This window comes from Bombus flavifrons, chromosome 12, assembly GCF_040668555.2.
Source record: "Bombus flavifrons isolate JBK064 chromosome 12, iyBomFlav1_principal, whole genome shotgun sequence".
NCBI lineage: Eukaryota > Metazoa > Arthropoda > Insecta > Hymenoptera > Apidae > Bombus > Bombus flavifrons.
The window spans coordinates 3,606,235-3,623,730 of record NC_138453.1 but is presented as its reverse complement, the minus strand read 5'-3'; the positions used below and the strand labels follow the sequence as shown (position 1 = coordinate 3,623,730).

The 17,496-nt window shown below is 37.6% G+C and overlaps 1 protein-coding gene across 2 annotated transcripts; it reads right to left on the bottom strand.

Moving 5' to 3' along the window:
• Positions 1–6,830: 6,830 nt before the first annotated feature.
• On the bottom strand, positions 6,831–16,728 carry Hasp (Hig-anchoring scaffold protein). Of its 2 annotated transcripts, XR_011174608.1 has the most exons (6): positions 14,898–16,728; positions 13,823–13,953; positions 12,663–12,903; positions 11,066–11,867; positions 8,931–10,441; positions 6,831–7,367 (listed from the first exon to the last, which is right to left on the bottom strand). XR_011174608.1 is itself a non-coding variant. In XM_069124292.1 (5 exons), the coding sequence occupies exons 1-5, from the start codon at positions 15,694–15,696 to the stop codon at positions 9,013–9,015; spliced, it is 3,402 nt and encodes a 1,133-aa protein (XP_068980393.1). In that variant the 5' UTR covers positions 15,697–16,728; the 3' UTR covers positions 7,481–9,012. The 2 variants fall into 2 exon arrangements, 1 of the variants encoding a protein (XP_068980393.1); XM_069124292.1 differs by lacking the exon at positions 6,831–7,367 and having other exon boundaries at positions 7,481–10,441.
• Positions 16,729–17,496: the final 768 nt, after the last annotated feature.

Genomic DNA, 17,496 nt, shown 5'->3' with positions numbered 1-17,496 from the left:
GATAGATACTACAATGTTTACAAATAATTGGAGCGCTATTTATAAAAATGGTTCATATGTAAGGTGCAGTGAATGCTTTCGTGAATGATCGTATGCCAATCTAACGTAGAAAATACAGTTCACTTAATTTTCCTATTCTTACTGTACAAGTCCAGTAAAAAGCTTTCAACTTCCGCCATTCTATTAAATTTGAACATAGAAAATTGGAGATTCTAATTTAAAGCAATATTGACCTCTAAATCTCCTAACCTCTAAATCTAAGAATCCATTGGTATCGCATCATGAACTTTCTTAAAATGCTATAATTTTTGTAAGTAATATTTTCGTTTATTATTTGAAATAACGAAGATATTTCAAGCGAGACACACTAGGTATATATGAAAATATCCATTTGTAACGCTTCTGTGCACTTTCTACTCACGAATTCACCAATATAGACTGGAGTTTGCTTTTCTTTACCATCGTCCTCAGTCAACATGAACACAATATTAAGAAAAATCCTGGAGAAAGTGTCAGAAGAGGACAATTACGAACCCTCTCGGAATCCGAGGGAAAATCCTTCCATTTTTGTAACAGAATTCGACGATAGGAGGTCGCCAGATGTCTCGATGCTTAGGTTTTCGAGCTATCGAGCCCCTGTGACGAGAGACAGTGTCATAATCTCAGGCTTTGCCGAACAACAGCTGGCTAATTTGTCGGCACGTGCAAACGATGCTCGCTGGAACGTGTAACACGGATGGCCAGCAAAACGATAAAAGTAGAGGAAGACAGCAGAAGGCGTTAAAGGGGAAGAGAGGCTTTAATGGAACATCGCGTAATTTTGATCGCAAAGCCGGCCTCCCTTTATGGGATAAATTATTTAATTGTGGTCTCTGGAGAGCATAGTTGGACAAATTTTATTTGAATAACGAATAGATTGCTAAAATTTATTCGCGAATAAAAAATAACGATTTTATTTTACAAGAAATTATTCGTTAGTCACGAATAAATCTACACATATTTTTATTCGTTGTTCAATTTCAGGATTAATTATAATAAATTTAAATGGCAAACTAGAAAGCAAAATTCCGTCCACAAGAAGACGGACGGTGCGATGCCAACGTCGACAGAGTTACTCGAAGACAAAGCGGTCGCGGTCACTCGCCGCCCGAATCGCCCAATTCGACGTTTTACTTCTTAACGTGATACAGTTTACGAACGGCGAGCGGCCGCCTGGTCTTTATCTTTTATGTTATTGATCTTTGTCTTTAAGTATATACCGCTACGATAACATCCACGCATAGTTACAATTCTCTATGTATCATATTTGACATTCGAAGACATGTTCGAATAAGTTTTTATTTGAATAAAAAATAATTCGTTATTCTCGAATAAATTCATTTATCCTCGGTTTTTATTCGCAATGTTATTCGAATAATGTCCAATTCTGCTGGAGAGCGTCGAACGGGAAGTTTGGAGAAACGATAGGTGCGAAAAGAGTAGCATCGTTCGTTAAATGGCTCGAAGGTGAAAACAATGACCTAGTCGCTTCGGAAAAGATTTACATACATAAATGTCTGTTGAGTCGTTAGTCTAAAGTTAGTTGAAGGAGTTTCGATTTTTACTTAACACCCATTATTTGAGACAATGACGTACATTGAAATCTACGAAATTAATTATAAGACAAATTTCGTAAGCGTAGGATAAATAATATAAGTAGACTAGAGTTGTTTTGTCTAAACTCGTATTGTTAAAAACACAATTAATCCATTATAATATATTGCAATTTATACATTATTGTCATTCAAATTACATGAATCATTATTAGGTTGTGAATTTTTATATAATAACGGGAAATTTAAAAGTGAAAAAATTCACAGAATGTTTATTATATACAAAAACATAAAAAATGTCCAATTATAATACTTGTCGTAATATTGTTCGAGTAAAGCAACTGTCTATCATGGTTCCGTTTTTTTAAATTATATTCATAGAAATATGGATTTGCATGAATATCCGCAAACTATTTAGGTAAAACATATGGAAAAAATGTATTGAATCAAATGAAAATTATTTTATACCACATATATATGATGTTGCGCAGAAACTTCAGTTAAAATTTTATTCAGAGAAACATTTCATATGCACCAATCTAATAATGAAAATGAAAAATTGTCGAAATTTTAAAACTTTCTTCGACAGAATTAGATGGTTAAAGGATAAACCTTGGTTCCCAATTCCAAAAGATTGAAAGAACTGTCACACCTTCGTTGCGTCGTTTACTTGCAGATCGCCATTCTAAAAGTCACGTCGAAAACTCGGAGGTCTGCTCGTTTTCGCGAGAACTGCAAATTCCAAGAACTTTGCTCACGAAGCAATCCCACCAGAGCGCGATTGTCCGTTCTCTGTGCGATTCAAAGCTGACTCGGTGCCCTTTTCCCTGCATTTCCGACTCATTGGTGGCGTCCGGCCGTTCTGAAGCCACTATCCATTCATAAACTCTCTCGCTAGAAAAGTACAATGGTCCGCTGGTAACTCTTGGCAACGCCTGTCCTCCGTACTCGGTTATCTAGGCAAATCCTCCCGGTGGAATACCGGCGGGTTTCATTGAGCTGAAGCCACCGAGCAATTTCGTGGCGGCATTGACTGCTCTAAGGCGACGCTTGGCCGGTTCAATTGGCAGGAAACCCGCGCCGCTTAACTCTCGTCTCTCAATGAGATTATCACCGGCCACCTCGAACAGACTAGCCTGGGCACTCGGTTGCATTGTCGCGTTTAGAAACGTTCGAGGGCTCGATTCGTCAAACGGTGGCTCCGGTAGCACCCTTTATGTTACCATCGATCCGTTCACCGACGTCTCGAGTGGATCTTTCATGCCAGGTGATACGAATGCTTCGAGTACAATTAACGTAAAGAGTAAACTTTTCTACTTTTCGGATTTTTAGCTGACGTGGCAGTTGCTTTTGAAAATCTTTCTTTAGTAGGTGTGACGAAGGGTTTGTTAGAGAATTATTCGGTGAGCGTACAAAACGTTTTTGGATCTGACGTAGCGTCATTTCTGTGCTTCAAGGTACAGTAGTTACGAGGAAGTTGAGAGAAAAGACTTTTAGGAAAAGTATGTATGTAAACCGCTAACCAAAAGTATTAGCATATCTGATAACGTTTGGCACAAATTGAATAGCTTTTATTTTTAATTGATAAATCTGTTGTTTCGTTCACATCGTATGTATCTTGTAATGTAAAATGCAAAATAAAGCAAAATAGTCCGGCGGTGTAGATCATTGTGGTTATCTAGAGTGTTCAAATATATTCTAGGATCCTGGTTGTTGTCTTAACAAAATTAAATTATGGAAAATGTGAAAAAGAATGCGGAAAATTATTAACTCGGAAAAAAAATTCAACCTAAATTAATATTCTGATAATTAGATAGTGACTGTTTATGTAATTTTATATTGAAAAAAAGATGGAATCTAAATAGAAATTTGTTTCTTCTATTGAATATTATGGTAAATGCTTTATGTAAAATATTTTATACATTTTCGTGTATTATATTGATCGTGTAGATTTTTGGAATCTCGAATATTACATTAAAAATAAGAACTTGAATTAGATTTGAAATGAAATGAAATAGAAGACGGAACGTAATACCAAGAAATAAAAAGAAACTGCTATAACTTTCTATCAATTAGAAACTTCTAACTACCTTAACAAGAAGTCTATTCTCTCAATCTTCCCGAGAGACGAACTGAAACTACCAAAATTCCAGAGAAGTTAACAACTCTGAATTCTAATATCCCTCTTAATTAATTAAGCTTAATAAACGGATTCCGATTCGTGCTTCTCGAAATCCATTGAGGAGTAGATAATAGATTACACTGGAAGCAGTGAACGAAATGCTTGAACCTTCTTGTTTCTCGACTCAGTTTTCGTTTACTCGTCATTAGCACTACTTTTCGAGACTGCTGTGTTCAGTTTACATAGGAGACACGAGGGATGGCTCTAATGGAGTACAAAGTCGAAGCACCAGTAGCCATTTATCGCTAGTCTTTCTTGTTTTTAGCGTTATTTAACACCTTGATCGAGTAACCGCATAATCATCGTCGTATGAACTGGAATAATGACTGAACACGTTCCTTGCTAAATGAATTAGTATACCGTGCTTCTTTCGTGTGTTTCCTCTTTTTTCTCACACCTCTTGTTAGGCGCAGGCGTACCAATGGTAGTCTGTTTAAGCACACTGCTACACGTTTATCGATTTCAAGCTAGTTTTAAGGTCCTTGTGTTTGTACCGTATTGTTACCGTATACCTATGTAACCTTTAGCCTTTGAACCGAACTGTCTCCATCTATGTCGTCCATGGATATGGGTGGGAAATATATTGAAAGGAAAATGAAAAGATTCGAATTTGTTACTCTAGATAGTATTATGTATCGAATATGATATATGTACAATTCTCGGCCTTTGAATAGAGTATAAAGTGAATTGAAAAGAAAAATTTGAAAGTAAAGGAAAACTTGGTAAAAAATGTTATACGAGTACTCTATAAAATATTGTTATGGTATTTATGCAACCTTTGAGTTTTGAATAGAGTATGGAATAAATCATACAAAATTTTCAATGTAAATTAAAAAATTAATATAAACATTTAGGAACAGGCGGAATAAAAATATATAGCAAATTTACTGAAAGAAAGATATGAAAATTCAGATTTATTAAACCGTATACTCTGTTGTGTCGAATATTATCACGGTATACCCATGTAATCCCTGGACTGAGAATAGGGTTTTATCTATTTATACCATCCCGCAGTGTAGGTTATGAAAAATTTCCTGAAAGAAAGGTAGAAATATTTGGATTTATTTAATTACGTCAGAAATACATAAAAAATAAAGGAGCTAGAACTTTAAGAAAGTATTGGCATACGTACGTACAATTATCAAGGAACATATTTTAAAATGTCAGGGCACCATATGGCATAAATGTGGCAGTGAAAGCTGCATAAGTCTCTTGCAATTTTATCGTTTCAGATACGAATAATATGTGCCATAAAAGACGAGATGTTCAATGGTCTGGTTCATTAGTATTGGAAGAGAAACGATGATGTTAATAAGCATGAAACTGGGCCACCTTGTGATGTAACTATCTTTTGATTCATTGCAAATGTTTGCTTACGATTGATACAATTTGAAGATTTCAAGTAATCGATCGAAGAAATTTCCGGTTTCTTCAATAAAACAGTTGATGGAGTTTTCGAATATTACCTCAACAATCTAAGCAAGCTACATTTATGTCTCTTTTTAATCACAATATTATAGACATTAAAAGCAGAGAAGAGAAGATTCTTTGTTTCAAATGTTGTATACAATCGGTCAGCATGTTTTTTGTGCTTAAAAGTTTAATTAAAAAAAAAAAAAAAAACAGGATCATGCACAAACGCAATAGCTTTCTTTTTTCCCCCTTTTATATCGGTAAAGATAAAATCAAATAACAATTTACACATCATCAATGTCAGCGCTAGTGGAGCGTAAAAGGTTGAAACGGTATTAGAAATAAAATTTCTTAAAAAACTGTGAAATAGGGATACAAATTTCCTTTAAAAATCGAAGAAGTCGTTCTCCAATCAAACACATATACCGTTGATCATAAATATTAAGACACTTATTCGTTACACTTATTGAAAAGTTCAAGTAAATTTTACATGTAATACGCAATGTAACAAATTCATAATAAAATAACTAGAAAATAAAAGTAGTAAAAAGCATTCAATCTGTACTAAATATCTGGTGTCCTAATACTCATAGCCGGTAGTGTATTTCAGAAAAAATCAACAAGGAAAAAAACCTTAAAAACTATTTAAATAATGATCCCAAAAAAGAAAAGAAAAGAAAGGAAATCAAGTAGCTATTCAATAATTCCGAAGCCGAAATTCACGGGCAAAACCAATCGTATCTTCGTCGCAAATCATCCCCAATCCCCACGATTAAAATCCTCTCATCGAAAAATTCCCATAATAATCCGGAGGTATCTTATCCCGGTAATGTATTCGCAAAAGCAAAAGATGGTTCGCATACGTCAGACCTCAGTGGATGGTCCGGTCCAATTACGAGTTACCAATCATCGCGTACTTCAATCCGGCCCATCGACGAGTAGCCTCGCACTTTTATTGCCGGTGCAGTGTTATCGCACGTACAGATCTATACTTACACACTCGTACCACACACCACACGTGGAGTCTGTGGATCCAAGTTGCTCTTATCATAACGACCGTGCGTGTTGGTCGGGGATTAATCGATTTAACACGATTCCTCGAAGCGGCGACGGATGTGTTAACGAGCGGCGGTTCCCAGATAACATCGCGGACATGGTTCTCGTCGCCGTCTACCGAATTATAATTGGTCCGTAATTAATGACACTGTTCGATTATTGACAGGTGGAGCAATGCCGGGGCGAGACGCGAGCAACGCGAATTACGCGCGCGTTGCATGGAACCGCGCCCCTTTTTTTCAGGCTCCGCTTATTTTCGGACTTAATTACCTGTGATGTTACGGCATAATCAGCGATCGGAACCACAGACCCCCGTTTTCGGACGTTATCGATCTACGGAGATATCAAATACGCGCCAAACGTCGTTTTACCACCATACGCGTACCTTTCATCGGTGAATCAGCTACCTGATTCCCGTTTCGCGCACCGCCGATTTAAATTATTCGCAAAATTATATGGGTGGTACGAGGAATTCACTGGAATTGGCGATGGAAGAAATCACATGGTATCCGTTGTTTATGGCTTCCGCTTATAAGGTTGATTTGACCATTTAATTGGCCGATCTTCATTTCCGTTCTTTCTTATTCTTTTCTTTTCTTTTTTTTTTTTTTTTTGATCTGGTTTGATTTTTTTTAGGGAGAATATCTTGTCGTAGAATGTTTGCAAGATATTTCAATTTGGGAATGGGAGAAATGGAGGTGAATGTGTTGCTTCATTCGTGGATTATTATCATCTGGAAGTTTTAGTCCAATATTAACTTTTTAAAATTTAATTCTTCTTTTATTCTTCTTCTTTGGTTTCTTAAAGGTTTTTTTCAGTTTCTAAATGGCGTTGAATATATTGCTTGATATTTGAACTACTGATTATCCATGAAAATTGGAAATTTTGGTACAGTGACAAACCCATTAAGATCCTCATAATATTGCGTCTGTTATATATTAACTAGAAATTTATATAGATATAATTAATCATCTATATATAATTATTCAATTAACATACAAAATATATAACGAAATAATGAGATAAAGAAATTTACTAAACTCTCAGTGGATTAAAATAAAAGAGCGAAGGATGAAGAAGGATGAAGTTGTACTTGCCAGTTTCTGATACTTCATAACCGAAATCTGAAATAAAATTAAACATAGTGAATAAAAAACATAAAATTGAATACTTAGAATGAAATAAATGATTGATTAAATTAACTCGGGAGATCGAAGAATAACGTACACGTTACTGATATTGTTCGTATCATAATACTTATTATTCACTAATGATACTTGTCCATGACTTGTCATTCATAAAAATGCACGAGTGTCTGTATACGAGTGGTGTATGGTTTGATTCGCAGTGTCTTTCTTTGTTTGAGAAGGGTCGATCGATCGATCGACCGATACAAATGGTTTCAAATATGTATGCGTGTACTGTGGATTTGAAACATTCGCAAGTAAAAGTTAATTACGAAGAGACGAGGACGGGAGTATTGATACGACCGTATGTGTATATATATATATCTTATCGTCTTGGTATCAAACCGAGGAGAGAAAGACGTGAAATCAACGTGAATGTATTATATACAACGTCGTAACGTTACAATGCCTTTCGATAATAACAGTTAAAAAACCTATTTTTTTAATCGATATAATAGTTTAACAAACACAGCCTCGCGGTTCGTAAAAACTTAATCGATTATACAACGGAAGATCGTTTTGATCGAACGAGTTCCGAACGTGTTCTACCTTTTTTCCTTCTCGACTCGTCTTCTTTTTCTTAAATCCTTTTCTTCTTCGTTTTATCCTTTTCCTTTCCTTTTTTTTTTTTTTTTTTTTTTTTGATGCCTTTTCCACGATATACTTAAAATACGTTTAACATATCCTTCTACTAATACGATTTTTCAAAGAGTTTAAAATACTTTTTGCGATGCGAGCCGGCTACTTTGAAAACAGAACGACACGCTGCTCTTGTGCTGGTGATTATCTCTACTTTCAGCGACAGCCATATCTAAAATACTTTTACACCCCTTGTAGTCAATATGTCGTCTCCATTTTGATTCTGTCTTTCGTTCTTCATATTTATCTTATTAACGATATATGCTCGTTACACTAAATGAAGAACTACTGCTTTCTCGTAGTATCAGAGACTAATAAAAGTAAGGAAATTTGGCAAGTATTTTTTCATCAATCTCTCTTCAAAAATTCAACGTTGAAAATTTATCCGTTGTAGATAGAAGAAAGCGAAGAAACCCTAAAAGTTACGTTAAAAATTCGAAGTTGATCAGTCTTAAACGTTGTGGATTAAAAACCCTGTAACACACTTTTAACCCTCTCCTTTCAGCAACGATTTGAACTGAACAAGGGGCTTGTGCACTAATCTTCGCATTCCATAGATAAAAAGACATCGAATAATCATCGACTTATCGAATAACCATAAATTATCACGACGAGGAAAACACAATGAAAGGAAAGAAAAAACAAAAGAGAATACCTGGAACAAACCGTTGAAATTCTATCAGCTCGCATCGCGGCGAATAAGTGTCGAATAATGACTGAACCCCATCGTAAAACCAGGTTACACCGAGACTCGACAAATGGAAAAAGATTGATTGATTGAAAAAAGCGCGATACACGTCTTACAATGCGCATCGACGAGGGACAACGATTATAATCCTATCGTATATTATGTATACTCGCCTAAAATCGAATTGATATCGGTATTAATGACCTCAGTAAATTCCGTCAATAATATCACAACACAATTAATTCCGCTTTTCGTTCACTTGATCTCGTACGCGCCCAGATTGCCCTTACGCCTCCTGTACACAGTCGGCTGCTGCTCGTTCGTATGATTTCCTTGAACGATCGAACGTTTCACGTTCGCCCGATATTCGTCTTCGTACGCGTGTAGATATAAATTTTTTAAAAAGATTTGATTATCCAGCTCAGACGGTGGCAGGAATCGTTTAGAGCGACTTTGTTGTTGAGCCTCGAGCTCTTTGAACGTAAACAGCCTGGTCTTCTCGTCGTCGTAGGCCCTGAACCTCTTTGTAGCCCATTGCTTCTCGCTCCTCCACGACGACGAGCCGGCAATGTTGTTGGTGTTCTTCTTGTTGGCTATCAGCAGCTCGTTCAGGGACAGCAGCCTCCTCTTCTGACGCGGAGGACCACTGTCCTCGGATGCGTTTCGTATTCGCTTGCTGCGGTGCTTTGGCACTCCTTCTTTGGCTGGGATCTCGTTGTCCAGCATCGAAGACTCGTTACTGGCCATCGTCGAAGATCGATTATCGCGCGCCTCGATCTCCCTCGGCGTCGCCAGCGTCGTAGTCGTGCCGCTTGTCGTCGACGTGCTCGACGTCGTCACCGTACTGCTGCTACTGTTCACGCTGCCAATGGCGGCGATCGTGCTCGTAAAAAACGAAGATGCCGTTGTCGACGGTTCCCCCTGCGTCGTGTCCTCCGTGTTGTTTAATTTAGCCTCTATGATATGTTTGAAGAACGCGTACATCTCACCTACTGTGAACGTTGTGCCGTTTCGCACGGTGAACTTGTTGATCTTCATGTTTTTGATCAGCTCCTCGGTGGCGTTCCGGGCCTCCAACATAGACAGTTTTTCGGTTACGTAACTGTTCACGAATTCGTAGAATCCTTTGTAATAATTTTTACGATGCTTCTTCTTGTCCTTTGATTTCTTCCCCTTTTCTCCGTGAGATTGGCTTTTCTTCTTTGAATCCTTTCGATTCTGCTTCTCGTTCCAACGCATTGACTTATTATAAAATCGCATGATCCGTTCGAACTCTCGTTTAAGTTTGATGAATTCTCTCTGGTTTCGAATTTCAAATTCCGAACGACCTCTGCCGGAATTATTCTTCCGAGATTCGGATAAATCTACGTGGAAGAAGTTTTTACTCATAGCGTTTAGAAGATCGTGCATACTGCCGTTGGTGGAATTGTTAGATTGTCTGGCGTCCATGCGTTGCAGCTTACGATAGACGATTTTGAGAAAGTCGATCATCTTCTCCTCGCGAAGACGCGATCTATTTCCATGGCCTGGATGCTTCTTCCACGATAGAGCTTCAGTGCTGTTGTCGTGGTGGCTGGAGTTCGAGTTCTTCGCCTCGATCTTATGCTTCGAGTGCTCTTTGCTCTTGTTCATCTCGAGATGCAGCAGCTTCTTGCCGATCTTGCGGAAGAACTCGATGAATTTTCTGGAAAAAGATTTAGTTCGACTTCCTAAGGACAGATATCCCAATAGAAATTAAACTTCAAATTCCCCTATTTTTTTCTCTACTTTATCTGTATATAAAAATTGAAATATAAATAATGTAATAAATGCAAAATTCTTATACCCACAGTTGAAATACAAGCGACATTTAAATATTTCAAAATGAAATTTACTATATGTATCCCCTTTCCAATTATTCAAGATTAATCGTATAATTCCTTATAGTTAAAAAATTTCTCACATCTCCGAAATATCATTAGGAAGCATTGAAAATTATACAAATATATAATCGTTTATTCAATGGAAATATTTTAATCAAACTTTTTATCATTAACAAATTTTTGTTTTTACAATTATCTGTTAAAGAGATGCAAGTGTTCTTTGGTCATATTAATGTTTATTTTTGTTTACATATACTTATTCACTTTATGATGTTTTAATTCCAGTTAATGTATAATATATTTAGGTTCATATTAAAAATCAATAGTTCTAGCGTGAATATCAATCATCAATGGCTACCATGTCGATCAACTTTCTTCTTAAATCAACATTCGATTCTGAATCCTACAATTCATTCATAAATGTAATAGAAAAATCTTCAACTTACCTGTAATTCATAGTAAGATCTTCCTCATTCACAGATCTTCGACGTCTGCTCCATCTGAGCCTAGGATGCTGTCCAGGAATGCACTTGGGCAGCTCCTTAGGGCTCCAGCTTCCTCCAACACAAGTTGCTCCAGTGGGTCCATCATCCAGGACGTATCCTTTGTCACAATCATACATAATCTGCTTGTTATTCACAACCTTCTTCACATATGGCCTATAATCATAGACTCCCATGTTGCCCATCAAGAAGACCTTTCCATTTTCGATGAAACCAGGGAAAGGACAAAACACTTGCATACAGTGAGGAATGTCTCCGATCCAATTTCCATATTGACATTTCACCGACCTCGTGATGTTGTCTGGTCCATCTTTGACAAGTTCAAAGCCATCTTTGCACTTGAATATCGCTTTCATTCCGTGATCGGTTTTGGGTGCTATCACCATCCCATTTTTGGGCGATTTAGGCAATTGTTTGCACCTGGCTGGCGAGCAACTGGGCACGATGGACCACGTGCCATTATTGCAAACTACGGGCGTGTTGTTCGCCGCGAATTCATAATTTTCTTCACAAAAAACTAGCAATCTTTCGCCATGCTCAACTACAGTCACGTTGTTGATGTGATCCCTATCGTGGCTGGCCACCGTGATGTTACCGTTTTCTATTTGAGGCACGACGCAAGGTGCAAGACACTGCGGCAATGGATAACGCCACTTTCCGTCGATCTGACAAACCGACGAGGTATTTCCCTCGAGCTTCATGTGGTCGTTGCAGCGGAAAATTATGCTGGCACCCAGACCGGTACCTGTTGGAGTCAGCGTATAAAGAGGTCAGTCCGGATTTACGTGGGTTTCGTTATTTTTGAGAATATGAAACAAGAGTTTTAACAGTTTACCGTTCGGAATTTTGGCTGGTTTTGAACAAAGGAGAATTTAGGATATTGTGGAAGTAAAAGAACAGCAGCAACATGAGAAATTTAGCTTGAATGATGCTTAATCCATTGTTGTAAATGTTTTAATGTATTTGTTACGGTGTATAGTTTTGCGTAAATAAAGCTTTTACCGGTAACAAAGAATATCGATGGAGCGAGAGATTCATTTCGAATGATGTTCAATCTAATGAGATATTAATATGTCTGTGTGTGAATGTAACATTCTCCTGATGCTTTCCTGATGATGTTACATAAAAGAAATTTTCAAAAAATTATGAAGATCAATGGAATGGAAAATTCACTTTGAATGATCCCTCATTTAAAATAGAAATAAGCATTAATATTTAAATATGATGTAGAGATTAAAATGTAAAAGTTTGTCATTCTTCTTACGAAAAAGATAATTCCATATTAATCGAAAGAACAATGAGACAAATATTCAATTATTTGAATAAGTATGTCTCAAGTAATACTTTATCGAATAAAACGCTTACACTCACCAAACCAATACAAAATCCTTTCCACGATATTCTTAGCGTATCATACTGTTTCGACCGCAAAATAGTTGCAACATTCTCATAAACTTCTACTATTGTTTATTCTCGTAACGACGCGATTATTAATAAACACGGCAAAGAATTTTCTCCGCTCTTCCATCGTGCGACTCACCCGCCTCGATATTCTCAATCCAACCGTTGTACAGAACACCAGGTGAACCGCAATTAATCTCCTGGCAGGTAGGTGTCTTTCCGGTCCATTTTCTATCTGCCCCGCAACGCCTGGTCGTCGCGCCGACCACTGTGTATCCATACTTGCATTCGTACGACACGATGGAATTGTATGCATACGAAGTGTACACCGCGTTCCCGCTCACTGGATTCTCCGGTTTCGGGCATTGCACCGTTGTAACCTGAACAGAAAACATTTCCTGCTTCGAAACGTACGTACACATACACTACTGGTCATTATTGAACAAATTTGCAATCACTTTCTCAATTTTATTTATATATATCGTATCTCTTTAATTTTGTTATTCATACAAAATTGATATTCTTTTTTTTTTGTAATTTAAAGATAATTAATTAACGCGCTGACTATCACACAAATTTTATATTCTTTACCCTGGAAGCTGTGATAAATTGAAATATACTACACCATAACATTTAACTTTTACAAAATATTATATCGTATTTGCGCACACTTTTTTTATAATATCCTGTAAATCATTCACGTTGTTGAAAATTTTCTGATCCATGAAAATTATCTTATTTCGATCATTGTAAAAATTATAATAAAACGTGGGTCACCGATTACCACCGTAGCAGTCAACGTGTTAAGAATGATTAATTATTAACTAGTCGTAAGAGATGTAAGACTTCTGATTTTTATTTCCATAAATTTCGCTGTGAAAATGCTTTCTGAGCTGATACAAATTTGACTCATTAGAAGCCAACGTTAACGCGACATTACATTTACAATTTCTTTTCAATCAGTTTACATAAGCAAATTCTGGTCCTTAACATTTTGTGTATGGAAGGAAATTTCAAAGATTCGCTTAATATTTTTTTCGCCGCTATATTTTCCAAGTATGCAGATCCTACAATTATATGAAATTTGATAAATTATGACAAACTATCGTTTGGCCCTTAATGCGTTCAGTTAACGTTTTCTTAGATTTGTTGATCCCATAGAACATATAGTTATTTTACATTTTTGTAGCATCCAGTTAAAAAGGATGAAGAATAAAAATAAAAGGTATAAAAGGGATTCAAATAAAAAGGGAACGGAACATGAAGAGACAAGTTTCATATGTCGCTAAAAACTCTTACTTGCACACATTGTGGTGATTCTTTAGGAGTCCATGTGCCATCTGCCAAGCATAGCTTCTCTGCTTTGCCAACTAATTCGTAGCCATCCATACAATGATACGACACACTACAATCGTACGTATAACATTCGCCTTGAACAGAAAACAAACGTTGCGATTTCGCCTAAGAATCCTTATAATTGAAATAATATAAGATGAAAATGGTTCACTTCAAGTGTCTGTTTATATAGGTTTCTACAAGTTAAAAATATATTCAAAAAAGATAAATTTCTAATAGAGATCAAAGATTTAATCGGTATCTAATATGTAACAATTATTTCTTTAGAGAAATTCGTTTCAGTTTCTGTTCAGTTTTCATACGAAAAGAACTACATCGCTATTGTCAACGGTGCTTCTGCACCATCGGTGGTAATGAGCATTTCAAAAATGTAATTCTATGACAACGTATATAGAATTATGAAGTAGAATATTACTATCGTTGAGTATGATAAAATTATTTTATATTCCAAATTTCCAGTAATTTGGATGAATTTCAAAATCCTTGTTATGTATTAAATATTCGCTATTCTCTTCATTCTTGTTCCATACAGTAAGCGACAACTTCGAAGTACATAATCGGAATAATTCGATCACCATTGTATGATCACAAATAAATTCTATTCCATGTGTAAAGAATCCTCGCGCGCTTCTAAATAAAGAGAAAATTGTCAAACAAACGTTACTGTCTGTTAAACAATTTGCGAATGAAGCAGTTAAATACCGACAATTATGATATGAAACCTAAACTAGTAAATGAATCTAAAAGAAAAATACATAAAATAGCACATAATATCAAATATAAGAAGTCTTTATCCTTTTTTTTCCAAAAAAATCATTTAAATCTTCAAAAATGCACCGCTGTATCTCTATAGAGTCTCCACGAAATATTACGAATGAATCATTTTTACTATTCTCATAATATCAAATAATGAATATCCTTCTAACGGTTCAATTTCTCAACAAATATTCGGTTATTCTTATATATCTTATCCCACTAAATCGTAACAAACCACTCTTAAAGCCAAAATGATACATACCGGCGTATCCGCCGTTCGCAATATCCGCGGGAGGTCCACATTTCTGCGGCTCGCAGGTGATGTCAGGTCCGAACCAGCTAGCAATACCTTCCATCAACAGGCACCTCGCCTTTCTGATACCGGTAGTCGTGTAACCATGGTCGCAAAAGTACTGAACTTCGTTGTCCAAATCGAAAGTGGTCTGTTCAGAGAGCGCGTTGTGTCGCGCGTTTTTCACCTTAGGCGGCTGAGAACAGAAGGAACTGACATCCTTCTTGCAGGAAGGCGTCGTGCCGGTCCATTTACCGTCGGCCCTACACGTTCTCTCGGTAACACCGACGGTGAAATAATCAGGATCACAAGTGTAATGGACTTGATCGCCGAAAAATCTTCCAGTCTCCGACTTCACACCGTGCTGAATATCGCTCAGTGCCGGGCATTCTCTCTCAGGCTTGATGCAAGACATCCCGCAAACACCGTCGCATCTGCACTTCTTCTTCTTGCTCTTGCAATCTTCGTCGGTAGAACACTTTCGCAGACACTTCTGGCCGAGCAATTCCGCCTGTCCCTCGTTTCTTGGACACGCCGCCGACGGGGAATTCCTCGGGTTCTTGTATATGCGTCCGTCATCGTCCACCTCCGGTTTCGTTTGATAACTCTGCTCGTCGGTGTCGTCGTCCTCGTCGTCCTCGTCGTCCCAATCATCGTCGTCGTCGTCGTCGTCGTCGTCAGCCGCTTGTTGTACGAGTCTCGCTTCCGATACGAGGAAATACATAAACAAAATCATAAGATGGAACAAAACGAAGGCGCCGGGTCTCATTTTATCAGGCGTTTGTCTGATACTGCTCGTTTCCCGGACAAAATGACTCACACGCGTTTCGACGTCGACCGAACAACTCGTTTTATTCGTTGAACTCGTGAGTAACAACGCGTTGAGAGAACGATTTACGAGACGGGAGACACAAATTGAAAAACTGTTTCACCAGAGATGATGATCACCAGACGCGGTGGCCCATTGAACGGTACTCCGTTCCGGAAGCTCCGCTTAAAGTAGTAGCAGTCTCATCCCGAGGCACCGCGCGCACGAGGACGACGTCGTTTCTCTCGCGACCGTGACTATTAATCGAGTCTGCCTCTTCGGCGTCCAGGAGGATTAGGACGGTATCTCTGTCTCTGTCTCGCTCGCCACCTCTCTGTTCCTCTAACTCTGTGGCAATTTTTTTCTTTATTGTGCGGACTGCGGCCCCGTGCTGCCGGGAATTCGCGGATACTCGCGCATCTCTGCACGCGCATTCAGCCTGTTCAATACATCTCCTCACTCGTGCAGCTTCCAGCAGATGGCGAGGGACAGGGGAAAAGCCCTCGGAGTTGCGCAGAAACGTGCCATCCTCCCCTTCTATCCCGACACATACACCCCCCCTTTTTCAACCGTTATACGTTCTTGTAAGGGGGTGGCTTCGATACAGTTTTATACACGGTTACTGTCGGCAACATGATTCATTCGCCGCGCGTCTAGAACCGTATCGAATATGTTCCTCTGATCAAGACAAATCTTCTTCCTTCCTCCATTTATATTTGTTAGATTTGTTTGCCATATGTCGGAGGCGAAGGAATTGCGACGTGTTAACTTCGTGTAACATGTATTTTCTCTGGTTCCAGTATTCGAAAGATGATTTGCGGTAGGAGTAAGATATTTCTCGAGTTGGATTTTAATACTTGAATTATGAAAAGAAAGTTTTGTGGTAGGCGTAGAGAATAGGTGTCTGTGACATAATGATGTAGGCTTTAGCATAGTTGCTTAGAGATGATGTAGACACGACATGAATATAGCACGATAGCGATTAATTAAGATTACAAGAATGTTATCGGGAAATAGATATCCGACATGTGATATAAAATTATGTATCACAATAGTTAATTCTTTAAATCATGAATTATAATATCGTTAAATTTTTCTTCTATATGCTTGATCATTTTTCTAGTAACATATACTCTACTTGCAGATCCTTTTCGTATTCAACAAATCATATATATTTAGTTACCCACAATTTTCTCTTCTTTACGATAACTATAAAAAAGATAGACACGTCATTGCACTTATTATAGTATTTGCATACTAATTAATTAAGTCCATGTATATAAATTTTGTATCATCTAGTAATAGGTAGCATTGTCATATGACTACAAAAATTTGATACTATAAAAATGAAATGTATAGAACTCGATAGAGAACGCTTTATTGAAAAATAAGGATGCGCATCGATACTTTTTGTAATCACTTTTCCCGTAAACTTTTAAAATATCTTGTTTCAGAGGGTGACAACAACTTAACTTACCTTTAACCTAACTTGTCAGCGTAGTTTCTCAATCCCCAATATCATTACCTTTCCTCTAGAGATACCGTAGTTTCCGTAGTTCATACTTTCGAGAACCTAGTATTACAACAGCTTTATGTAAATTTCCTCTGAACGAGGATAAAAATGGAGAAGTTAAGGAAAACCTATTTCATATACCGTGGTACAAAACGCCGGCGTACGCTTCGTAAGCAAACTTTCTTCCTTTCACGAGGCGCAGTCACCAGGATAACGCGCCTCTCGATTCCTTCGAGCTAGTCCTTCTT

What these genes read in the sequence shown, in the direction of transcription:
- Hasp (XM_069124292.1), bottom strand. Translation starts at nt 15,696, where the DNA reads ATGAGACCCGGCGCCTTCGTTTTGTTCCATCTTATGATTTTGTTTATG. An exon ending in TGCGAACGGCGGATACGCCG is followed by an intron (nt 13,954 to 14,897) that starts GTATGTATCATT and finishes TTTCTGTTCAAG; the next exon opens with GCGAATGTTATACGTACGAT. An exon ending in AATCACCACAATGTGTGCAA is followed by an intron (nt 12,904 to 13,822) that starts GTAAGAGTTTTT and finishes TTTTCTGTTCAG; the next exon opens with GTTACAACGGTGCAATGCCC.